The sequence below is a fragment of the Ixodes scapularis genome, unplaced genomic scaffold, assembly GCF_016920785.2.
Source record: "Ixodes scapularis isolate PalLabHiFi unplaced genomic scaffold, ASM1692078v2 PGA_scaffold10__122_contigs__length_95168666, whole genome shotgun sequence".
Taxonomy (NCBI): domain Eukaryota; kingdom Metazoa; phylum Arthropoda; class Arachnida; order Ixodida; family Ixodidae; genus Ixodes; species Ixodes scapularis.
This window is the reverse complement of record NW_024609836.1, coordinates 48,326,180-48,351,704: the sequence shown is the minus strand read 5'-3', so window position 1 is coordinate 48,351,704 and position 25,525 is coordinate 48,326,180. Positions and strand designations below refer to the sequence as shown.

General features: G+C 44.8%; 1 protein-coding gene across 1 annotated transcript in view; it reads left to right on the top strand.

Moving 5' to 3' along the window:
- The window catches only part of LOC8043914, a 49,329-nt gene that overhangs the window by 11,574 nt on the left and 12,230 nt on the right, over positions 1-25,525 (top strand). Inside the window, exons 5-14 of the mRNA XM_029991115.4 lie at positions 658-749; positions 835-941; positions 4,630-4,732; positions 6,621-6,707; positions 7,650-7,740; positions 8,745-8,796; positions 11,630-11,739; positions 13,871-14,049; positions 19,261-19,352; positions 19,541-19,682. Coding sequence (XP_029846975.2) covers positions 658-749; positions 835-941; positions 4,630-4,732; positions 6,621-6,707; positions 7,650-7,740; positions 8,745-8,796; positions 11,630-11,739; positions 13,871-14,049; positions 19,261-19,352; positions 19,541-19,682 — 1,055 coding nt within the window. The remainder of the gene's footprint in view (positions 1-657; positions 750-834; positions 942-4,629; positions 4,733-6,620; positions 6,708-7,649; positions 7,741-8,744; positions 8,797-11,629; positions 11,740-13,870; positions 14,050-19,260; positions 19,353-19,540; positions 19,683-25,525) is intronic.

The window sequence follows — 25,525 nt, the reverse complement described above, 5'->3', positions numbered from 1 at the left end:
GCAATGCACAAGAGGTTCAAACTACTACAAAACGAAACAGAGTTGCACGTTTTATTCCCTGCAGTGCTCCACTTTTCTGCTTTCATTCAGATCTGTCTGCTTTTACGTGAAATTTTTGTGTACTGTGGTTACTGACAGGATGAGAACAGCAGGAGGGTACTTCAGTTGCCCCGCCTCCAGCGAGCACTTCCCACCTTCTATAATATTTTTCGGCATTTTGTGTATCTATAGAGTCCTGCCGATCCGCGATCAGAGCTGGTAACCGCCCAAGACATTTTTCACAAGGGTGCCACCATCTTGAAAATCGTCGCTTCCGGTATGGGCGAACACATTGTTATGCTGTCACCATGTCAATTGAATGCATTAAGGAGATAAGCGTTATCATCACCCATCCTCGTTTTGTCTCCCCTCTATTTTTTTACTATTTGCAGGTTGAAACGTTTTCATATTTTTTCGTCGTTCATACCGGATATGCCTACTTGGCAGTCGGGGGCGAGAGTAAGCGGAAAAGGTCTATAGCATTAAACTGGACTCTCCCCGCCTCTCGTTTGTTGAACCAACGTTGCCCCGGCAAAAACTGAATATGCACCGACAAACTACAGCTTTCACAGATTTGGCAAAGTAACCTTCCTTTGTGTTTTTTTCTCTCCCGTTCAGCCGTCGGACCGAGCAATCCGTTTTCAGCGGACCACCTTGGCCACCGAGTGAGTAGGTGTCTGGCCGTCGGACTTGCCGACAACTGGAGTCAGGTAACGCTCGTCGTCTGTCCTGCTTTTCGACGGTAAAAAAGTTGGAGAACTTGTTGGCGTGAAACGGAGGCACACTTTGCGACAGGTTCGCCTTGCATCTTCGGAGGCCACGCGCAAGTTCCTGCTGTCCTTTTCGGAAAAGGACCGAGAGCCATTCTTTCCCGAGCTCCTGCCTCAGATGTGCCTTAATCGGTGAGTTTGGAGGTTCTCCGGAAAGTTTGGGAACTTTCCCTAAGGTTTTGTATGCGCTTTCGCCAGCGGTCGTATAAGTTTTCACGAAATTTGGCTTCTAAACTTTGAGAATTGTTGTTAAACTAGCAAAAATGTGGCCATGCCGAAGAAAACGCCCTTCTTTTTTCTCTTCTAATTCCAGAATTGGTTATGGCCGGTGACAACCTTAAAATTTACTAGGAGCTTCGCCTCCATAACGTGCTCATTGCTTTCCACTAGGTTTTAGCTGCACGTGCAACAAAGTGTTATCAAAGGTGAAAAGCTCGAACTGGAGGTGGAGAATCTGCTGAATTTTTTACCTGTCACCGACTATAGAGTTAGGTAACTGTGAATATTTTACATTTTTGAACATATCAATTTAAATCGTAGTGCATTTTATTTGAACCTTTAAATTGAATCGAATTGGTTTCATTTATTCAGACGCTAGGTCTAGGGTAACAGGGAAAAAGACAGATTGATTCTGCTTGACGTGGCCCTATTACCCATTTATGCTGCTCAGCAGGCAAAAACAAAAACAATGCACATTAAAGAAGTACGAAAAGATGCAGTAGCAGATCAACAATCAGATTAGCATATTTTGTAAAGAGTTTATACAATCGTCCATGCCTGTCTTAAGGGGGGACACTGGCTAGAGGTCAAACTTTTGAACTACTCAAGTGATTGGAATGAAATTTGCAGGGGAGATTTAGCTTCAGATGTAGGTGTACTGTGCAAACTTTCAGCTCTCTAGGACAAATTTACATACCTGCATAAGATGATGTGTCACTTTTCATTAAGAAATCTATGATATGCAAATCAAGCTATTAAGCACCATTTTGATTGCTTGAATGTAAAGTGGGGGATATGGGACCTCGGGCTATCTAGTTTTAATAACTTAAATGTAAATATTTCAGGAAGAGTTATTACCTCAAACTATGAGATGCATATCTGTCATCTGTCAATTTTTGAAAACTTAGTTTTTTCTCACTGAGGACTTCAACTTAAAACAAAATAAAGTAGATAGCCTGATTCCTGAGTAAATTTAAGTTAAGAAACATCTTGATTGTGGTAACAGAATACTTTCACCTTCGAACAAAAGATTCCTTGGTATGAAATTTGCAGCAAAAAGTGGAACTGAGAAAAATGCATTCAAACATTGAACTCCTTTACTTTGTTACTGCCTTACAATGTGTTGAAAATATTTTATATCAACGTAACTATTTGGCGTATGATCATCAAATTTGGTGTAAGGGTGTATAATTAGTTTCTAAAACTGAAAACCTCAAAATTAAAAAATGAATTTTTTCCGAAAAATTTAAAATTTAGGCCCATGTCCCCCCTTAACTCCTAGGAAATTCAAGGTAAACCATTAAATACAACTCAAAAGCAATGAAAACACTATCTGAAAGTATTTACTCGACATGATGTGGTACGGTTTTATTCTATTTTTGAAGCTATGGTTTGAAGCACAGTCCGAAATTATTTCCATAACGACAAGATGTTTTTTTAAGAAATCCAGTATTAGGTATGCTAAGTGGTGATGTCCATAATTCGCCCTAGACCGAGGTATTTTAAAAGAGCATGTCAAATGTATTGTGTATTATTTTGAAGAAGTGCGTGAGATAAATGGGACTGGTAATTATTTCATTATATAATGCATTGAAAGTTTAAGGAGGAATAGATGACTAATGGTAAGAAGACTGGGTTTAAAAAACAACTGTGCTGTGTGGTCAGTACGCTGAAGGTTTTTTATACAACGTAGTACTATTGATTGAGGTTGAGAGACGACGATGCACTCGGTTGCAGTCGATTGCAAATCTGTGACCTTTGTGTACGAACATGAGAATGGTGACTTGCACCGGGTGGAGGCCGTAAGGACCGGCACATTTGGCACGCCTTGCAAACTTCGGGTTCTAGTCATACATACTTGAAACTGCTCACGAACGCCATTTCATGAAAAGTTTTTTGTGTAATTTTTTGTAAAGCTCAACTCGGAGGTGGCAAGATATTAAAAGAGGTGCGGAAACGGCGGTCGTGCATTTTTGATGTCCTATAGTGCTGGGTGTTTGCCATCTGCATACTTGTTTGCGAGCTTGCTCCCAGGCGGTTATCATTCATATATTTACAGTGAAACCTGTTTAGAACGAACCCACGTACAGCGAATTATTGTCAATATTGAACTCACAGAAAATTTAAACAAAAATGCATGTAAGAAGTATGTTTTATAACGAAGAACACATTGGCTATATTGAACTTTTTCCCCCCGGGAACAATTCCAAAAACGTGCATACAATCAATCGTCTTCTGGCCTGTCCTTTTCCCAAAAAAGAAGTAGGAAAGAAAGAATATTCCAAAAGCTCAAGTGGCGAACATAATTGAGCGAAGAGAAGCGATTCAAGAGAGAAAGCTAAAAAAATACCCTGCACGCGCGCACAAAAAACAAAAAAAAAATTTCATCTTAAAGCGGTTGTTTAAGAAAAGAAGCGATTCAGAAGGAGAAATAAGCTAAAAAAACAAACTCAACACTCATAAAAAAAAACAAAAAAACTTTACAACGAGTTGTTACAAGGCACAAATGAAGAGATGAGAAAGAAAGAGGAGCTCTTACCTTACAACGAACTCATCGTGTAAGTTCATGGTAAATATTTTTTGCTATATCGAACTACTTGCTATATCGAACTGATCGTGGCGTTTTCTGCTGTTCGTTATAAACGGGTTTGACTGTACAGTTAAAGTTACTGCTCATCGCGATTATCCGGCTTGTTGCCAGCCTCTACTAGGCATTCTCAGCGTTTCTGTGTTCAGCAAGCCACCTGGGAGCAAACTTGCAAACCAGTAAGCAGACGGCTGCCGTTTTTATCTTATTTCTAACATTTCGCCACCTCTGACTTGAGGTCTAAAGAAGTGAACATAAAACTTCTTGCGAAACAAATTTTATATGCCCAGTTTCAGGTATGTACGTCTGGAATTAGAATTTTGCGAGGCGTGCAGGATGCGTTGGTCCTTATGGCCTTGCCCGTTAAAACCGTGCAGCTTATAGACCGGAAATATGCAGGGCAAATTTGCCCTGCAAATGTGTTGCTCTGTGAAATGTTCTTGGTTTAGCACTAGTAACCTCTGGGCATTTCTTCTTGAGCTGTGCCTCCAGGTGTCTCCACTCTTCACTACCCCACTGACTTTCCTCGTTGGGTCGGCCTGTGTCCACAGAGCATGGCGAATGACGGCCCGTGGCCGGTCACGTGTCAGTTTTCCCACAAAACTTAGCGGGTAAACTGAATTTGTGTATAGGTCACATGACTCAAAGTCATGGGACATAATTTTTCCCGCTAAATTCAGCGGGGAAACTAAATTGTTGCTGAGGTCATGTGACGTCAATTTTCCCTCTAAATTTAGCGGGCAAACTGAAGTCACGTGACATCACAGGCCACGGCTTCACGGAACGCGGCTTCAGAAAATTCGGAGCAACTATCCAAAGAACGTTTCGCATTCAAAAATGTGGTAATCGACTTGAGGAAATGGTGAACCGCAGTTTCCCGACGAAGCTTTGACCGAGGCTCGCGCTAAGAAGCTTCTTTGCCATTGGCGAGCGACGTTTCCAACCTCATGGACGTGAGCGCGTTATGGCAGTGTAATTTGAGCTGCAGGTGGATTAACAGTGTGGTGTTTTCAGATACTACACAGCGGATGGAGTCAGGATCTACTCACAGGAGACGTGGCGCCGCATCGCCAAGACGGAAGGACGGGAACTGGTGCAGAGGCACATCACGCGTGTGGTCAGTTCCGGTTTTCAATACACTGGCATTTTTAGATGTTTCCGGAGTATCAAATCTTTTAAGCATCTCTTTAAAGGGCAACTCCAGTCGGAAACAAAACTAAAATAAATAACTGGTATTGCTTTAGTGGCATGGAATGGGATCACAGTCGAAATGTTACATCAGAGTGAAGCCACATACTCTACTAAAACCGATTTTAAAGATGCGAATAGCTGCTCTTTAGCGAGCGGCAAGCGGGTTAGCTTTTACACAAAGAACATTGGTGCAGCACCCTTCCGACGTCACGTCGCGGCCGTACGGTTGATGATCAGTGTTGCCATCCCTCTAACAGATAGTTTCGGTTTTGCCATAGATGTCCGAAACCAAACATTGAGCTGTAATATTCATAAAATTACATACAGTATATAAAAAAAAAAATGGATACCTTGTAATTGAGGAACACTGCCTTAGCTGAAAACAGTCGAAATCCTAAATAAAAAATATTGACCAGAGTTGCCCTTTAAAGGGGCAGTGAACTCCCCCCCCCCCCCCCCCCCTTCCCCCTCTCCCCCCATTTTAAGTGCCTTATACAGAGAGCAAGTTGTCTGCTTCTTGTGATGATGTCAGAATGATGTTGAGCTCTGATTGGCTTTGATTGGAAGGATACTGGGTAAACCTCAATGCTAGATGTTTTGAGGTCTACCCACTATTTTTTTTTCAATCAGCCAATAAGAGCTTGGCATTCTGACATCGCAACCCCTGTGGAAGAAGCAGATGAAGCCTGCGCTTTGTATTGACCTTGAAATAGAAGCTCATTTTGGAATCGCTACAACGTAAATATTGCTAAATTTGTTAAAGCTTTTTGAGGGGGGTGATATATTTTGTAACATGTGTCCCATAAAGGCACTTAAAAAAAGTTTGGAGGGAGCTTTCACGTTTTTTAGCATCCCACGACAGATCAAACATAGAACTGTGACAAAAGGAAAACTGTCTGCATAGCTCATCCATACCGTAAAATACCGGACAAGCGCCTACTCAAACTTTGGAGATAATCACAAAAAAATGGGGGATGGGCACTTGTCCGGTCATCAATTTTACATATAAATGTACTGTGCATATTTTCTCAGATCTTACAAATTTGGGAATGGGTGCTTAATGTGGAATGGGCGGATGTGCTGTATTCTACGTTATGTATTTGTGTAGGTATCCATTTTGACACTTTCACTGCTAGGGGAATAGCCAAAACAGTCTGGTGATGTCGTGTGTAATTTGGTAGCAATTTTGGGGGAGCTGTGATCTTATTTAATTTGATATTATTGACTACTTTTTTTGAGTAGGTAGCTTTTTATACAGTCGAATCTCATTAATTCGAACTTGAGGGGGACCAAAAATTTGTTTGAATAAAGCGAAGTTTGAATTACCGGGAGTTTCCTCTCACAGAGACGCATAGGATGGGACCTGCATGTTAGCTTGAATTATCCAGAAGTTTGAATTAAGAGGGTTTGAATTAATGAGAGTCGGCTGTAATATCTAATTTTGCCTTTCAGTGGTAGGAGAGCCAGAACTAAGGTGCAAACCTCTTGCCTTGGAATGTCTTAGCCGTGAGCACTCTGAAGCTATGCATACATGCCTGAAGCCTTGGTTTTACTATGTGAAATGGAGTATAGGAGCTACACCCTTTACATCACACACACATGAAACCTTCTTTTGAGGGCTTTCACTGGTGCGCCGACCTCGAGCAAAGGTGATAGTGCACATGTCGTAAGCTTTGCAACTCAGTTGTAAATTTATGTTGATGCATGCCAGCAGCAAAACCACATAGTAGCTTCGTTAAGTTGACAGCAGAACCATCGTCTCTAGTGCCGCCGGGTTTGCAAAGTCTTACTTTCTCGTGTTTGGATTTCGTCAGGTGGATTACTACATCTCTCAGACTTCGGCCGAGAATCACGCCATCAGAGAAGCCGCATGTGCCTGCATCGCCGAACTAGCCTCCAAGGTGCTGTCTCGGTTTCTAAAATAAGCATATTGCTTCTCAAACTCACACTCGGGTTTAGCATCGATCCTTCGTTAGGTAAAATTGATATTCCAGTCACAACGACGAGTCTTCTTAAAACCCCTTTATGTACATATCGAGTTTGTTTCTCCCATTCCTTTGGGAACTTGCACTAATAACCACAAGTTAAATGAGCAAAGGGACCATTTACTACAAAAAATGTGAGCACGCATGAAATACACTTTTTTCTAATGTTCATTTTTGATTTACGTTTTACTTATTAATTCTAGTATTTGGATGGCAACTGCTAATAACTAGTGTGAAAGGTCCATCCATCCAGGGTGTTCCCAGCAAATCTTTTGAGAGAGAAAATACCTATTTATGTAGAGTGTTTACAATGTGTTCTGTCATTACTCTAAGTGCCTTTTGAGACATTATTGTCTATGGGTATGATACAGTGGTTCCCATGGGTTTTCTATGCAAAATTGTGAGGCCTTCTACAATTTTAATGACATGTTGGGACTCTTTCTGGAATCTAGAAACCATAGAATCTATCATTTTAGGAGTAACAGTTCTTTTAGTGTTTTTTGTCATATTGAACACCGAAGAGATAGACAGTTCTTTTAAGGTATTCTGAAGTGCACGGTGCTTAGTTTAAAATTACTTTAAAAGATAAATTTTGAATGAAAGGAGCGGTACAAAGTTATTTGATCAGACCCAGGCAAAGCAGGCAATCTAAAATTTACAGTTTTCTTAGGCTTTGAAAGCGCTAATTCTGAAAAATCGCATTGGCATTTCGCAAAATCGCTGGATTCCAAAATATTTCATGGATGGGGGAATTATGGTTTCTGGGCCAACAAATTGCTCTCCATTTTGTTCAAAGCCGGGTGGATCAGCTGTGAAATCATTAACATTCTGAAACATTAATTTTGTTTTCTTTTTTAGATTAACCAAGATGCTGTGAGACCTTTCGTACCAAAACTTCTCGACACGCTGGTCGTCTGCTTTCAGGACGAGTCCTGGGCCGTCAGAGATGGTGCGTCCAGCAAAACCAAAACCTAAGCCCAAGCCGTCGGCACGAACTGGATATTTGTCGGCTTTTGCAACTTCTTGAATTCCACTATAGTGCCACTATTGTGACAACTCTAGCTGTAGCTTTCAACTTTCCTCTATCTCAAGCGAAAATATGTTGCTAGTCAATATATTAGCAGCATTAAGCAACGACGCAGAGTCAATGAAGGCTCGTAATTTGGAACACAAACCCTTAAAGTTCCTACTCTCAAAAAATTCATGGCCATCTTGTGTTTCATTTGACACTTTACCATAATGGAAGCTACGAGTCACGTTAGCCAATCCCGTGCTCTGCGTGTGCCATGCGACTTTAACCTCCTCTCGTCGCTCCGCCCAACCAGAGGGTCACGTGACACGCCCAGAGCCATGAATTGGCTCCTGTGGCTTGTGGTGTCCATTGCGGTACATTGTAAGTTGAGACAGAGAATGGTTTCTGAATTAGCAAAGGAGCCCCTCTCTCTCTCTCTCTGTCTCAATGCCTTTGCAGTAAAACAATCCTGAAGCTTAAAAGCTGTGTTAGTGGAATTACACTTGCATTGTTGGCTCACAGTAATACATAAGCATGGTTATGTATTGACTTGTGTACATTACATGACCATGCTTATGTATGGTCAAATTGTACTTAATCTCTAAAGTCACTTTATATAAGGTATGGATTGTTGAGACCCTTTGGAGGGCCTGAGGAACCTCTGGGAGCCTTTTGGGGACTCCCAGATTCCTAAAGGTCCAGATTAGGAACCTATGATCCAAATCCTAGTGGGGTGAAGAGGCATCTTCATATGAATGTTCACTTTGACTTTCGCCTAGAACCCGTTGTGCTCATAAAACCTAGTTTTATTTGTCAATGAAACGAGCAGAAGCTTTCTTTAGTTGCTTACTCTTGGAGCCATGGTTACCCCAGTTTGGCTTGACAAGTTGGCTAATTTGTGTCATGTTTGATCCTAAGACTGATCTCATTTGTTTGTACAGCGGCCTGCCTTGCCTGCGGGAACTTTCTGCTCTGCTATCCTGAGGAGTCAAAGTAAGGTTTTTCGGACACAACGTATTAGGGGGTTGAGGCAGGGCTAGTGTGAGGCCCAGTTGTGGGTCAGCATGAGGCAAAATCTCAAACCCATATCGGCAGTGTTGGGCCTGATTTAGGTCCAAGATCGGGCCTTACAATGTGTCCTTGGGAACAGATTATGACACATCGAAGGACAATGTCTCCTTTGATGTGTCATTGGAAAGGACACATAGAACGCTTAGAAAGGGCCACAAAACCATTTTTAAACTGGGTGAACAATGTTCCAAGTAGAATTTAGAATTTCAGTGTGTATGAAAAACACATATATATTTGCTTTTTATTTTTTCTTGTGTAAAAGCTCTTCTGAATAAATATAGTAAGGGTGCGGGCGAACTGGTGAGTATTAGCCATGTTGATTTAATCTGAGGTTGGAGAAGAAGGGAAACATCAGAATCTAGAAGGAACAGAAAATAAAGATGATGATGTCTCAGACTCATCTAACTCGTTTGTTCAATCCACTTCTTTATATAATCTTAAACTCAAGGTCATTGCCACCAACACAGGAGGGCAAAGTCTACACAGTTCAAGTGCCACAACTACCATCACACAATGTAAGAATGGGGACAACCTTACAGGTCGACACACTATGGCAACAGCCATCCTCTTTTAAACTTGAACAAAAGGATCACTCTCCCCTTCTCTTCTGAACTTTGTTCCAACTTCTGATACGAAAGATCCCCCTCCCCTGAAAACTCCCAAACCTTGAAACTGCCTTCGTCTCAGGTTAATTCAACATGGTTAACTCTTCAAAGTTCTCTCACAAGAAGTACAGAAGCAACCAAAATCTGCTTTTTTTCTGATCTCTTCTTGAGAGAAGGGGGTCATATGTTTAGTAGGGTACGTTGTTGGGCTAGTTAGTTCATCTTAGTAAAACATATAAAATAGTGCAAAAAAGACAAGAAGTATACAGGACAGGCGATATGTGCAGTGGCATAGCCAGGGGAGGGGCTTATCATGCTTTAGTACCCCCCTCCGGAATCCACACGACCCTATAATATACACCTGCATTCCAACCCCCGATCCCTCCTCCCCCTCCCTCCCCGCACCTCAAGTCATGAATATTCCAGCCACCTTAGCCCCCTCCCCCCACCCCACCCTCCCCAAAAAATTCCTGGCTACACTGCTGCACCTGTGTGTGTGCATAGCAAAAAAGATACCATGGTTTGTTGGAAGATGAATAGAAAGCAGGGCACTCTAAAGAAGTTTTAGAGCGCAGCTCTTAGGCGCCCGTTTCTGGGTTTTCTGGCGTTGGCGTAACCATGCCAAATCTAGCGGGAAAGTTGACGTCACGTGACCTCAATACCAATTCAGCTTCCCGCTAAATTTAGCTGGAAAATTTAGTGTCTCCACTAGATGTAGTGGACAGATTCAGTTTCTCCGCTAGATGTAGCGGAGAAATTCAGTTTCTCTGCTAGATTTAGCGGGAATTTGGGGTTATGTGACCTCAACACCAATTCGATTCCTCGCTAAATCTAGCAGGGAATTGAATTGGTGTCGAGGTCACATGTTATCAATTTTTCTGCTAAATCTAGCGGAGAAACTGAATTTGTTCATAGGTGACGTGACATCATTTTCCCCGCTAAATTTAGTGGGGAAACTGAATTGGTGTTGAGGTCACGTGGCATCAATTTTGAGCTAAATTTGGCAGGGAAACTGTGAAGAGGGGAGGGGACAAAGGAGGAGGGGGGCATACCCTCCCCTCTGTACCCTCCCCTCCTCCTCCTCATGAGCTGCGTTCTAATTTCGCATTACAGGCATTTGTAAACATCTTTCATTTTTTCTCACCTCTTGCATTGCAGGAAGACAAGAATAACTCCTTCAATGGTGTAATAGGAACTTTGATCATTGGCACTGGCAGCGTCACATCAGTTATGAAGCAACTTTTCAAAACATGCCTGTGAACATATGCGACTTTGAATTCGTTTAACTACTAAATTGATGTGCACTCTCTTAGTGTAATAATTAGAAAATATGTTGTCTGCAACTTATACAGAAAACAACAATGTCTGGAAAGATAGTTTCCTGAGTTTTATTTTTGTTTTTCAAGACCAAAGTCTCCCCTTAATTACGTTTGATTGTGACTGTCTATGACACTTACAGTGCACGCTGTCCAGTGGGCAAGTCTGTCGTCATACTAGGGCACAGTCTGACTGCTGTCTAAAAAGAGATAGGCATTTGGCAGCTGTGTTGCAATGTCATAATAGCTGCTTTCTGCTTCGTGGCACAGACAAGAGCAGGCCGTGTTTCGGGTTGCCTCTGAGTGATTTTTTTTAAAGGATAGTTTCATACGGGAACCCTCCATGGGGGGGGGGGGGGGGGGGGGGGGGCCTTGTTGCTCATGTTGGTTGCATCGTATCCAACCACGGAAGAGAGTGCCAGCAACAGAGTGCAGCTGTTGGTTTGACAATGTAGAGCACGCGACTAATGGCGTATTGCCGTGCGGAGTAGAGGCATGTGGGGGAGTGTTGGAGCGGTGCCTAACACTCCCCACTTCCCTCCCCCACCTCTCCCTCTGCTGCATGGTAAAATGATTGTTTTACCGATACCACGGATTAGTACAATAAGTAGACGTGGCAACATTTCAGAGAAGTGATGCAATGCGCCCAACAAAGAAGTCTGTGAACAAAAAAAAGAAGTCCTTTAGATGTTCACAATTTCTTCGCCACATGTCGCATTGCATATATTTCTGATAGCAAGTGCTGCTCGTTAGATAGAGACCCTATCGAGTGACCTTCGCCGCATTTGAGGGAATGTCTAAGGCAGGCAGTTTCTTTTTTGTCTTCTGTTTCAGGAGCTCTTTGAAGGCGCTGTACCCTCTCTTCTTCGACAACCTCCAGGACTGCATCCCCTCTGTGCGGCAGGGGGCGGCTTCTGCGCTGGGGAACGTTGCGAGGGCCTATGGTACGCCATGCATGGCAGGAATTCTCGCTTTGTGCCATTTTTACTGCCTCATTTTTCTACACGGACCATTTTGCATGTAAAATATATATAGGGTGTTAGGAATTCAGGGGCTTTTTGTAAAATGAGCTGGAAAAATCTGTGCCTGCATGAAATGAGCTCAAAAGTTTGCTGAGGGTATGCTTCAGTCCTGTGAAAAATTAGAAGAATTCCCTCAACATTCTGGGTGGGCGCAGATGCAGAGAACAGAGTCACGCTCGAGAGTTGTACTCGTGGCGCCATCTCCTGATGGGTGCAGCAAGTACTTGGTAACCATCGTCCCTTTTCGTCCGAGTGCTCACTACGTACTTGAAGCAAGCATTTGGTTGTTGTGAGTGTACAGCGACCAAGTTGAGTACGGTTGGGTTAGAGAGTATGCAAACTCTTTGTGTCTTTGACGGAATGTCATTAGCTAAATGTGGGAAGGACTACAAGTGTGCTGGCCAGTTGTAATCAAACATGCCGACAGGATTGAGCCAGACTAGATTGTTTCATGCTTATCGCCAAAGGTAGTAACTCTTCATGACCGGAAAGTTACGAATGAAATGTTCTTAAACCTGGTGAAAACGCTGGAATATCACCGGCCATGTCTTGAAATGGCTCGGTACATGGACCACTGCTTTTTTTAGTTTTTATCAAAGATCTGATGGTAGATAAACCCCCAATACGGTGTCGGTTTTTTTGCAGGTGACTTTATACTGTTTTCCAAAATAACTCGCGTTTCTAATAAAAAATGTTTCGATGTTAGCCTTGAAATGATCTTTTTGTGATGTCAAAAGTCGCAAATGGACTCGAACATTAAAAATGCGAGGAAATGTCAATAACACTGAAGAAGGAACCGCTATTTTCTACCTACACTATTAACTCCAATGCTTTAGCAGTAGTCGGTGAGTGCAAGTATCTAGGTGTTACAATTACATCTAACTTAAGCTGGACTTCTCACATTGGGCAGGTTATTGCCAAAGCACCTAAAAAGCTGTGAACACTGCAAAGAACTATGAGGTGCTGCACCCCCGAAACGAAGCTAAGGGCGTATAAATCTCTAATCCGTCCTTGACGTGATTATGCTGATATCTTATGGGACCCTTATTTCCACTCATGTATAAACCAGCTGGAGGAGATGAAAAAAAAATCCCTTAGGTTCATTTATAAGTGGAATCTTGTTAATTCAAACTTTCTTAATTCAAACTCGCGGATAATTCAAATTAACATGCAGGTCCCGTCCTATGTGTTTCTAGGAAGGAAACTTCCAGTAATTAAACTTTGCATTATTCAAACAAAGCTCTGGTCCCCCTCGGGTTCAAATTAATGAGATTCCACTTAATTCGTATGGTAAAGAAAACACGTGTTTCACCGTTGTATGCTGCATCTCGACTGCTTGAGTTCTCATGTCGAAGGAATTAAAGCGCTTAAAATTTTCACTTTGCATAATATAATGCGAGCCGTGACACTAGACGGAAGCTTGAGAAACTGATTTGTGACCTCGTTTGCAGGAAAGACATTTTAAAATATTACTTTATTCCGCGTATTGTTAGCGAGTGGAACGGGCTGCCCTGCAGCTTGACGGGAATTATCTCTTTTGCCACATTTTCTAGTGCAACTGATGCACATTTCTTTGTTAAAATAAACTCCAAGAACCAAACTGCTTACTCGTTTTACTGGATGTTTATGTGTATTGATTTGCTACGCTGATCGTCGTTTTATTGTTCTGCTTACACCGTGCCTTGGCCTTCAAAAGTTGGCCAGCAGTATCTTCAAAATAAGAGCACCAAATAATGATAAACATGCTGTGGGCTCTAATTACCGTTGGCATTGATGATGCCTGCAGGCATCAAGGCCGACAGCGGTGAGCATCGGCCATGTTTGTTTAAGCATTCTGCGGTTCTCGGACTGCATGGCTTCTCGTTCTAGTTGTGAGAGTGAGCAGTTAAAAGACTCGAAATTGCGTCGATTCACTATTGATATAAAAATGTGCCCTTTTGAAGCTCCTCATTGTCTGTACTCTCTGCATATTACAAGGCCGAGAGGCTGGGGGGGGCACTAGTATTTTCATTTGCAAAACAACTCAGAGGCTAAAACTAGCGACTGGATCCAGGTACGGAAGCACTCAGCGTGCTCCAGGCCAAGGTCCTGGCAGGCCTGGAAGGGGTGAAGCAGCAGCCGAAGGAAACGCTCCACTACCAGAGGGCAGAGTGGGGCAACAGCATCCAGACCCCAGCCAGCAGCATCAAGGCGGCCAGGGACAACGACCCGGCACTTCACACCAATCTGCAGGTGCTGATAGTTTTAAAAAGATATAGGACTCGTGGAAATGGAGCGTGCTGGTTAAGTTACGGTGTTTGTGGAGAATAACATAGAGGACGAAAACAGGACGTCCTGTTTTCGTCCTGTTTTCGTCCTCTATGTTATTCTCCACAAACACCAGATATAGGAGCCTTGCACGAATCTTGCTTGCTCGCTTTGGTGTCGGTCGTACCGTAGGAAGGCCATGAAAGGGAGTGTCAGCAATGGGGCGAAGCTGTAGGTGTGACGTAGAGTGTGCGATTAATGATGTCGCACTGCGAAGACTGAGTGTGTGTGTGTGTGTGTTGGGGCGGGTGGGAGAGAGAGGGAGGGGGGAGTGGTACACTAACATTCCCTCTCTCCCTCTGCTGTATACACCTTTCCAAAAAAACACCTGACCCCAGGGGCAGCAAACCATTTTTGGTCCCATTCACTATATTTGAGGCTAGACTCACCGGTGTCCCTGCTAACCCTAACCGAGTGGACTGTGATTTCGATAGGTGCAGCCTGCATAGGCGCAGTTTCAAACACTGCTGGCGGCTAAATTCTCATCTTTTCCCGCTGTATTTTGTGTTTCATGGTGCATGTATTTTCCCGAGGTCACTGAAAAAGCATTCTACCACATTTGAAAAAAAAAAAAAAAAAAGAAAGCAATAAAAAACCTATAAACTAATTTTGTGGGGTACGCGCGCGAAAGAACGAATGCGACTAGAACGTATAGTTCTAGTTTTTTGTGTTTCTTTTTTTACAATAAGTTTTTATGGCACTGCGCGATTCACCGCATTTCAGACGACAAAGCGCTTAGCTGTCAAAAATAAATTACAACAGAAGAGAGCCGAAAGGCATGCATTTTTCACGCCCTCAAATAACGTGTTTACCGATGGACAGTACACGGGCATACAATTTAGAAAGTGTTAACATTCAAACAATATATTGTACGTACCACACGATGCAGCGTTATCCGAAAAGAATTTATTTGAGAAAGATCTCAAATAACACAGTCACAGTCGACGACAGTCACATCTTGACGATCGGACGGAATCCAAGCTGACTTTGTTTAGGGGCGCGTTTTGAGGAGAGCTTCCTTTTTTCACAACAGCATCAAGGCAAAGGAACGAACGCGACTGACCCGTTTCCCACCCCAACCTGGCCAACTATTTTTGGAGATAACTGAGGATTTTACATGGATTATCTGGGGAAAACAATGTTTGCAAAATCGCGCCAAGGGTCGTTCGACGTCCTTCACCTCCTTTGTTTCCTGTGAATGTCAAGCAGAAAAGCTTGAATGGCAGGCACTTACCAGCCTTATTTCCCACAATGGAAGATTACACAGAAAGGGTACGCAGCACGCACAAAAAAAAATTAAGTGGAAACTTTCAAGAGGGGCGAGAAAACGTTGAATGCAAAACCGCAAAAATGTAGGTCGAGAACTGCGCTGAGCGGGTCTTCACAGTCTAAGAGAGTGGCAGAAAATTTCTAGCTGATAAAGGGCACGAGAGTCGCATCAGCATCAGCAACATTGCGGCGGCCTAGGAGCGTTTTTTTGGAAAGGTGTATAGGAACAGCAGCTGTGTAGCAGGGTACGAGCTGCGTATTAGTGGAATAATCTAATACCATGTGCAGCGGCATTTTAAAGTGCTGCTTGTTAAAAAATTCATCAAGTGCTATTTCACCTTGTTTGTATTTGACTAAATATCTATCTTGTTTTCTTGGCTGGTACCATGAAGTGTATGTACTCCGTGTCACTAGTTGTGTGCAGTGCAGGCGAATGCAGTGCCAGTCGAAGAGAGAAAGGGCGAGCATTAGGAAGGCGGGACGGGAGTAGAGGGCATGGAGGGCGAGGGGAGAAAGGAAGAGCACGAGGATCGTTTGAGAGGAGAGGAGGTTATCTTTTCCTCCCCAGCCTCTCCAGTGCTTGCCCTTTCTCCCCTCGCCTGGCGTTGCCTTCGCCTGTACTGCACACAACTGGTGACTCAGAGTATAGACGGTAGCAGGGCAAGCTGGGGCTGAGTTGGACATTTTACAGCAGAGCTGTTAAGGGCTAGCTTCTCCAGTTTTGTGTCCGGTACCAAACAAATGTTGACACAAAACTTCACAAAACTCTGGACAGATACCGCCATCTATGAGCGACGGTGGCAACCAGACAACCAGTCTGGTTGCCGCCGCCGCTCATTGGTGGCGGCAACCTGTCCAGTTATCATAGAAAAATGGATAGTTGGGCGAGTTGGTGGGAATTCATCGTAGGAAACAGCGCACAAAACAGACGAGGACGAAGAAGAAACACACGGGACGAGCGTACAGCTTCGCTGGTCTTCCTTCTTCACCAGAGTGGAAAGGCTGAAAGCTTTTTCTGAAGAAATACATATAGTCAACAATATGAAACAGCTAGACATACCAAAATGCTTGCTATTTTAGTTGGTATTGTATAAGCAAATGATGAGAAAATGGAGGGACACCATTGCTTTATTGCCATGTGTAAAAATCTATCTGAAGATTTTTTAACCTGACATCTATAGAGCAAATGAAAAAAAAATGGTGAGAGGATAAAATCACAGGCAATCGGTGAACTTATTTTGTATAAATTTGAGGCCAGGGAAAAAATATGGACAACTACATGCAGAATCTTAATAAAAAAACACTTGAAAGATTAATATATTTTTAGCCATATTGATTGGCATTTTAGAATAGCTTACATTCTATGTTTGTCATTTTTAAATGAATGAGATTTTGTAAGACAATAATGGTTTTTAGATGATGTCTACTGCCAATGGCATGCATCGGTTGAGCCTCGATTTAACAAAGTTACGGGGCCCGCTAATTATTTAGTTAAATCGGAAACTTGGTAATATCGAGAAAGTCATTTTGCGGGCATAGGCTGCTTCTGGAATCTGAATTCGTTCGTTAAATCGGGAAATTCGTAAAATCGGGTTTCGTTAAGTCGAGGTTCAACTGTAGTACAAATTCTTTATAGTGCATATTGTCACGAATGACAGACGAGGAAGCAGGAAAAAACAGAATGAACTAAAGATTGAAGGGGGTCGAAGTTGTGCCAGAAACGAAAAAGAATTACACGCGTCGGAAAAGCAGCCGCAGCGAGTATCCGCGGCAGAAGCAGCAAGCAACGATGCGTCGGCGTAACAGCTGGCTATCGCAAGAGAGAATCAGTGAATGAATCGGCAATACGGCGCTCGGCTTTTCATCTGCTATGCTCATCATCTCGAATATTCCACCTAGAATGTTCGGGAAAGAGCTAGGATGAGACTGACTAGGCAAGGTCACTTTGGTCTCCTTATCTTCTATGCTCGGGGTAGGAGTATACACGAATCTTCTAGATGAACGAAGAAGTGAATCTTCTCGAACATGCACAGGGCAATATTTTGTCATATTTCACTTAGCTTTTTTAAAGCATGGAATGCTTTGCAACGGAAGTCCCCCACTTTCATAAATTTGCCCGTCCGTGCATACCCCATGGCAGGGCATGTTGGCCCAGCCGTCAGGTGACATGAAGTCGCAGCATCACAATCATCACGTAACATCATGTAACTATGTGACATCGCATGATGTGGTCACAACATAGCCTCATGTGACTTATATGGCAGTATGACATCACGTGACATAGTCACAACATGACTTCATGCGACTACTGCACAAGCTTCTTAATTCGAATTTCAAGGGGACGTTGAAAAAGTGTGAATTAAACAAAGTTTGAACTAATGAAAGTTGAAGGAAAATGGCAGAATTCTGCATTTAAAAGAGAGGAAAACGAACAAAACTAACAACATTATTTATGAAAAAAAAATTATTCGGTCATCACTTTTGGTTTTTTATTTAAAAAGGCGACTCACACCAGCCCGCATTGAAGTCACAAACGTAGCAGGAGGCGTCTTCACCCTCTTCGTAACCGAAGAAAAGGCGCGCAACATTGAGCGCCTTCATAAGCTGTGGCGCGCCTGGCCGGACCGGTGTTTCTTACCAATTCTTCTCGTCCTCCACGGTAGGTTCCTAAATGGCAACTTGTGCGACGATGACCTCGTCTGTCGGGGCACCATGCACTAGCATGCTGCTGTCCACGTCGACGTAATCGGCAAAATTGACGTCTTGCAGCACCTTGAGCACATTTGCAGAAACAGTCTCGTGCTGTCCGGAGTCACCTGTCGTCTCCACGCATGCAACGCTAAAGCCACGGTGGCAAAAACAGTTGACGACTGTTGCCGCTGTAGCTTGATCCTGGGTATGCACCTGCACGTGCATCGTACCGAGGAGCGTCACGGCATAGTTGTTATTGCTCCTCGTGCTAGAAATCAGCCGTTTGAGCATGTGACACCTGTAGAAGGACTTCATATTCCTTAGGATGCCCTGGTTCACCGGTTGCAGAACTGCAGTCGTGTTTGGAGGGGGAAATCCAATTTAATAGCCTTTGGCTCTATGTGAACCTTGTGAGCTGAGCAATTGTCCACAATGAGCGGGACTCTTTGATCACTAAAGTCAAACTTCCCGTCCGACTTCCCGAGCCACTGCTTGAACGACTCGCCGCTCATACACGCCTCGCTGTTAGCTGCATTGTCGGTTGGCAGGGAGCAGACGTTCTTAAAGCACCGAGGCTTCGGCGACTTTCCTATAACGAAGGGGGGAGCCTCTCCGTCCGCGTCACATTTGCTGCAACCACGATGGCAACGCGCTCTTTGCTCTGCTTGCCGCCGGTACAGTTGTCCTGCTTTTCCATGATGGTTTTGTCGGGCTAAAGCTCGAAAAACGGGGCAGTTTCATCGGCGTTAGAGGTGTCGTACGGAAAGTAGCCATCCAGGTAATCCTGCAGGGTTCCACTTGTCCACATAGGCACATCTCCACGTTCACGTCTTTACTTTTTCCAGACATTGTACAAAAGACAGGGTTGTGCCTTTTGCAGAAGCGGCGAAACCACACTTTGGAAGCAGCAAAGTCGTGGTTGTTTGGGCGCGCAGTGAACTCGGCAGCCTTTCCTACAATGATGGGGCTGCTCAGTGGGTGGTTTTAGCTTCCGATGTCTTTAATTCGTGGCTCGTAGCCTTTTCTTGTCAAAAGCAAAAGCTTTGGCTTTGTAGGCGTCTTCTTGCTGTGAAGTGTTGATTGGCTGCCTTAGGTTTCCTTCTCTCTTTGAGAGAGACAAGTGGAACATGTCACAAGTGCCCTGCTCTGTCGTTCTTTCTCCCATTTTTCGAGAAGACCTACTCTTGTGAGAGTCTTCAGCCAAAGCCTGGGCTGTGCATGGACTGGAAGTACCGCAAGCCACCGGAGCCGTGGGAACTGGCAGACGGGTAAGTTGCTAACCCGATGGCTTCTTCGAAACCATCCACACTCTCTCCAGACTCTCAACAAGTAGCCATATTCATCCTATGGCAGGCTAAACCCTAAATATTTAATATCACCCCTCAGATGAAATTTGCAACTCTGTCACAACAGGTTCGTCGCAGTGACACGATCACCGCCATCTTCGACACTGCAGGTGCATCCACCTGGTGGCGGAACTGTCGCAGATTCCACAGGCATCTGCCAGCGTGGTTCAGTGCATGCCGACACTCGCGGAAGCGGCCCGTCATAGGCATTACATCCACCACGTGGCGCTCCTCGAGACGCTGTGCAAGCAGGTGAGTATTTTAACACTTTGAGTGCCTCGCCTGAGTGTACTTGGGCGTGTTCCTGTGCGGTTTCGGTTCGCTCTCTGCTGCTCCAAACTGGGCTGTAATTTTTTCTTTTTACGCTCAGCGGCATGTAAGAGCAAGCGACAGAAACTGTGCTTTATCTTTGGGTGGCACTTTCCGGCGGCACATAATTTTTTTCTTGTTTTTTTGTTTAAGCAATTTTTGTTGCGGTGTGTGTGAGAATCGGCCCGCCATCACCGTGAGTGGACGCGGGAACAGGACCGAGCTTCATTTTCTTTCCATTGCGTGTTGGCGTTTGCATGTGTGCCCCTGTGTGTGGGTGAACTGGCGACGCTCGTGCGAGCTAGGACAGGGGACGCTTTGAGAAGAGAAGAAGACAAGGACAGCACGTGCTGTAACCTTTGGCAGGACATTCGAAAATTAGCTTCACTTGTAAATACAGTAAAACCTCGTTATAACAAAATGGGATATAACAAACAAATGGATATAACAAAGCAATCATAATTCCCCTTGCTTGAATAGTTGGAAGAAATGGACATTGGCTATAACAAACTAATGGTTATAACAAAGTAATTACGACCGCTACTTCAACTTCTTTATAACGAGGTTTTACTGTAGACGTGTTTTTTTTTCCCCCCCTATCTGCGGAGTCCTGTCTGCTTTACTCTTCCGTCAGCGACCACCAGCTGCCTCCGTCGTCGGGTCCCGGCGCAATCTCTAAAAAAGAACATCTTCACTGGCGCAGTCGACAGGATTGCGTCAGCGGACCCCGGCGGCGTGATCTTCACAACGGAATCGGCAGACAGCGACTTGACGCGGCTTTGGTGGAGCCTTCTAAAGAGAAGACTGGACCACCGAGCTCCTTGAAGACTGGACCACCGACCTACTTCGTGGTGACAGAGCTACCTCGGACCAGATGCCGTCCCACTCCAGCGAGGAACGCCTGGGTCTACAGCTCGGACATCATTTCGTGCCTGACTATTCTCAGCAGCGGGCTGCGTCTGTGATCCAGCGGCAATAGTTGACCTTACGGTAAGGTGATTCTTTGACGTGTGCCCGCCATGGATACAGACAGCGCAGAGCGGCGGATGCCGGTTCTAACGCCAGAGCAGAATAGGGGTCGGAATAGGGATGTTGACGGGCCAGGTGAATTGTCACCTTTGAGTAGATTAGTGGCGAACTCGCAGACACAAGGGGATGGGAACGGAGGAGTCCGATCATACAGCTCAATTGAAAAGGAGATAGAACTTATAAGGGAGAAAGAACGGCTGTTATGCCTCGAGCTAGAACTAGAATATCTACGCTCAGAAAACCGAAGGCAAGCCAGTGGAGGCGACATGGAGTTCAACCTCAGAGATGAAGTTTTTCGCTTTTCGAGATTGATGAAGGGAGTGTTGACTCCCATGCCGTCGTCCGACTTATTAGTGCCGAGCTGGTTTGATGGCGTAGAAAACGTCTTCGAGACATATGAAGTCCCTGAGCGGCTCAGAGGATATCTTGTGCGACCTTATCTTACGGAGAGCATGCGTGCACTAGTGAATAGGGTGAACACGGGTGAGAGAAGTGGGTATGGTGCGGTCAAAGAACGGGTCTTGTTAGAGCTCGGACTGTCGCGAGCTGAGGTCTGGAGGCCCTTTATTGAAACCACCACTTCTCTCAAGGAAAAACGCGAGAGCCCAAGGCAGGGCAACGTACCTGAAAATTATCGGGTGAAGTGTTTTGAATGCAAGGAATTCGGGCACTATTCCCGCGAATGTCCCCGGACGAAGACACCAGACGAAGAACTTCTGTTTGAAAAGAAAAAAGGAGACGCCGAGAAAGTCAAAGTGGAGGAAGACTGCAGCCGTGAGCCCGACAAGGTGACGACCGTGGTGGGCAAGACCGGCGGTAACAACTTGGACCACCAAGGTCAGAAGAGGTGGGACCCGTCGATCCGCGAGGCGCCTCAGATTCTGTTACAGGCCGACGACACGGAGGGGTCGTCGAAGAACAATCGCGGCTGCGTGTCTGTGTAGGCGGACGTTGACGGCAGAAATGAGCTGAACGCCTCGCGTGCCTGGAGGACGTCCCAGCGAGCCGAGGGTGACCACGACGAGCAGGCGAACGTCGACGACGAGAGGCCGTGCACTTGGCCTGGGCGGCAGGCGTCCCGGCGATCTAAGGACAACCCATGTGTGAACTTCGACAACGTCGAGGCCGGTCCCGATATCTTACCTGAATTGCACAAGTTCCTACATGCCAATAACGACCACGTTGAGAACATGGGCGGCGGTTACAAAGAAGAACCGAGGGTATCTTCCGAGAGGCGAAAATGCCGGCAAGCCGAAGATGACGACTGCGATAACGTGGACGACGACGAAGGACTAAGCTTATCGCCTGGGCGGCAGGCGTTTCGGGGAGCCGAGGACGACGATGGCGAGAACGTGGATGACGACGAAGGACCGGATGTATTGCCTGGGCGGCAGGCGTTTCTTCTAGCGGAGGATGATCACGACAAGGACGTGAACGTCGACGACGAGAAAGAACCGAATATCTTGCTTTGGCGGCAGACGTTCTGGCAAGCTGATAGTGACCACGGCAGGGAAGTGGGTGTCGACAAGAAGTCAGACATCTTGTTAGGGTGGCTGACGTCACAGCCGGCCGGTGAAGATGTCAGGGAAAGCGGGGACAGCGACGAGGACACCGTCTTCGAGATGAATATGTCCCAGAATATAGCTAGGGACGCCGATGAAGACTCGAGCACCTGCCAGCCGGCCACGTATGAGAGAGCTGGGAGTGCAGAAGACGTCGACAACGGCGACCGCCTGCGAGGTCCCTTCCTGATTCGTAAATCAAGAGAGAGTATAAACTGTCGTCGCCCTTGTGCGGAGAAATTCCGGAACCAGCTACACACCGTCCGATTCAAGACCCGCCGAAATCTGGGTGGCTTGGATAACCTGTCGGCAAAGAGGCCTAGGCTAGGAGGCTAGATGCTGCGCTAGTCTCGACGCGAGATTTGTCACTGCTTTGGAGCCTTGGCGGGCACAGTAAGAATCACTTTACTGGCGTGTGATATGCATTTTGGTGTAAATTTCTTGGATAGTTTGGATTCCGACGGGTTGAGTCACAAACACTGTGTAAGATGTGTCTGATGTGCGTACGCGTTTGAGTTTAGTTGTTATATATTATTTTTGACATTTTGGGTCTAAAAAATATACTTAGTCGGGAGCTGTGAGAATCGGCCCCGCCATCACCGTGAGTGGACGCGGGAACAGGACCGAGCTTCATTTTCTTTCCATTGCGTGTTGGCGTTTGCACGTGTGCCCCTGTGTGTGGGTGAACTGGCGACGCTCGTGCGAGCTGGGGCAGGGGACGCTTTGAGAAGAGAAGAAGACAAGGACAGCACGTGCTGTAACCTTTGGCAGGACATTCGAAAATTAGCTTCACTTGTAAATAGACGTGTTTTTTTTTTCCCCCCTATCCGCGGAGTCCTGTCTGCTTTACTCTTCCGTCAGCGACCATCAGCTGCCTCCGTCGTCGGGTCCCGGCGCAATCTCTAAAAAAGAACATCTTCACTGTGTGCTCCTTCGTCTTTACAAAATGGCAAATCTACGTCGTTTGGCCTCGCGCTTTGTGGCAGACACTGAGATCTAGAAATTTCTGAATTCAGTATTTGACAACTGCGAAAACAAGGAAGTTACATTTCTGAAGAAACCAAGGCCGAGCGAGACCGCTCGAAAAAGTGACCCCGGGGTGCAAAATCGGGGTGCCACCGCAGAGAGCTGTGTCTCGCAAAATACAGTGCGAGAAATATGTCGTAGGTTGATGTCATGCAGACATCAACTAACTTTTTTTTTTTTATAAGGTAGCATTGCCTTTTATAGATAAATATTCTTCACAGAGCACACCACAGTGCTACTAAGACCAAAATTTGCAATCGGTATGCGAGCGAAAAACCCAGCATTCGAAATTGATGCAGAGTTGCATTCCTTCTGAAGCTAACTTTGATTTAACCACGTGATGCTAGATGCTTTGTCGCGTGCCTGGGAAAATGAGTCGAGTTCGCATCCGCCACTTTTCTCGTAAAACACAATTTGGCACACCCTGGCTTGATAGATTAATTGATATACAACTGCAAATATGTTTTACTAAGCGTACGGCTTGGCATAAAATTTTATGGAGAAGCTCGTTCATTCTCATATAAGTTAGACACCATAAAAGGTTTTTCTCAACTTCGCTAAATACTGTTTAGGTGTAATATTTGTCATTCGTAATATGCACCTATTGGGTATAAATTTATTTTCTTTTTTAGCTCCACGGGTTAACTGTAAAAAAATATAGTATTAAAGAAATGTAGAACCCTTCCACTTCACATGAAGATGGAAGAGCAGTGAAGCTGTTATCTTTACGACGTATAAGACGATGCCTAGAGGATAACGTCTAGTACGACCTCATGGACAACTTCTTGGACGACCTCAAAGACGACGCCTATAAGGCTACGCCAAGGACAACCTCAAGGAGGACTTTAGGACGACCTCGAGGACTTCGCCTAGAGGATGATGTCTAGGACGACCTCAGAGACGACGTCTAGGACAACCTCAAGGATTATGTCTAGGACGACTTCAAGGACGACTTTTAGGACGACCTTGAGGGCAACATCTAGGACGACCTCAAGGACGACTTCTAGGATTACCTCAAAAATGACCTCAAGGACAATCTCAAGGATGACTTCTAGGATGACCTTGAGGACAACCTCTCGGATGACCTCAAGGGCTATGTCTAGGACGACCTCAAGGGCAACGTCTAGGACAACCTGAAGGACGACTTCTAGGACGAATTCTAGTACGACGCCTAGAGAAATTCAGCCTTTCCACTCTGGTTTTCACCAGAGTGGAAATGCCGAAAAGGTTACCGCCGTCGTTCATAGATGGCAGTAGCTGTCTGGAGTTTTGTGTCAATATTTGTTTCTCCATGGAGACGATACTGGGGAAACTAGCCCTTAACAGCTCCGCTGTAAAAAATGAGGAGCATTAAGTTCTTTAACTCGTGACCAGAACAAGACGTCGGGTGTTCTAGTGAGAATAAGGGACTGGCATCGTCAACCGTCGCAGAAGCCTATAACTATAATATCACTGAAATGCTGTTTGTCCAATCACAGAAGCAATAATGTTTTTGAACTGTTCTAAATAAATTTTAAAAACCGCTTGGTCTCTTGAAAGCTTTTTTTTTCTCCCACTACAGTCGGTGACAAACTGATGTGAAAAGGTTTGCTGGGGTAGAAAATAGCCAAGTTTTTGAACCAAGGACTTTTGTGTAGCATTGTGATAGAAAGGAACTCTGATCTGAGGATTACCTTAGATTCATGTGCTCACCACCTTGTAGCTTTTTCTTAAGCTATGCTCTAGCATAGGGGTGGCTAGACTGACAAAGGGTTAGAGCGGCAGACAAAACTACAAAAACTCAGAGAGCCGTAGGGGGAAAAAAATAAAAGGGGGGAGCGATTTTTAACAAGAAACGATATGGAGGGAAGTCTTTTCCAAAGAGGACAAGTGTAATTGCCGGCTACAACAAATAACACAAGGCAGTAGAATGTTTCTTCAATCGCTAAGCAAAAATGAATGCATGGTTCGCTAGCCACCACTGCTCCTGACGTTCGTATACATATACGGTTTGAATTTTTTTCTAGATTAATAAAAGAAACAGGGCCACTGGACACTTATGTGTAAAAAACCAGTCCAGTTGCATGCTTTGCTGTGTAGGACAAGACTGTCGAAACTGTTAGCTTTTTCTTTTTTTTAATGCTAGAACTTTTTTTTTTCTTGGGGACATAGGAGGAGAAGGGGGGCACG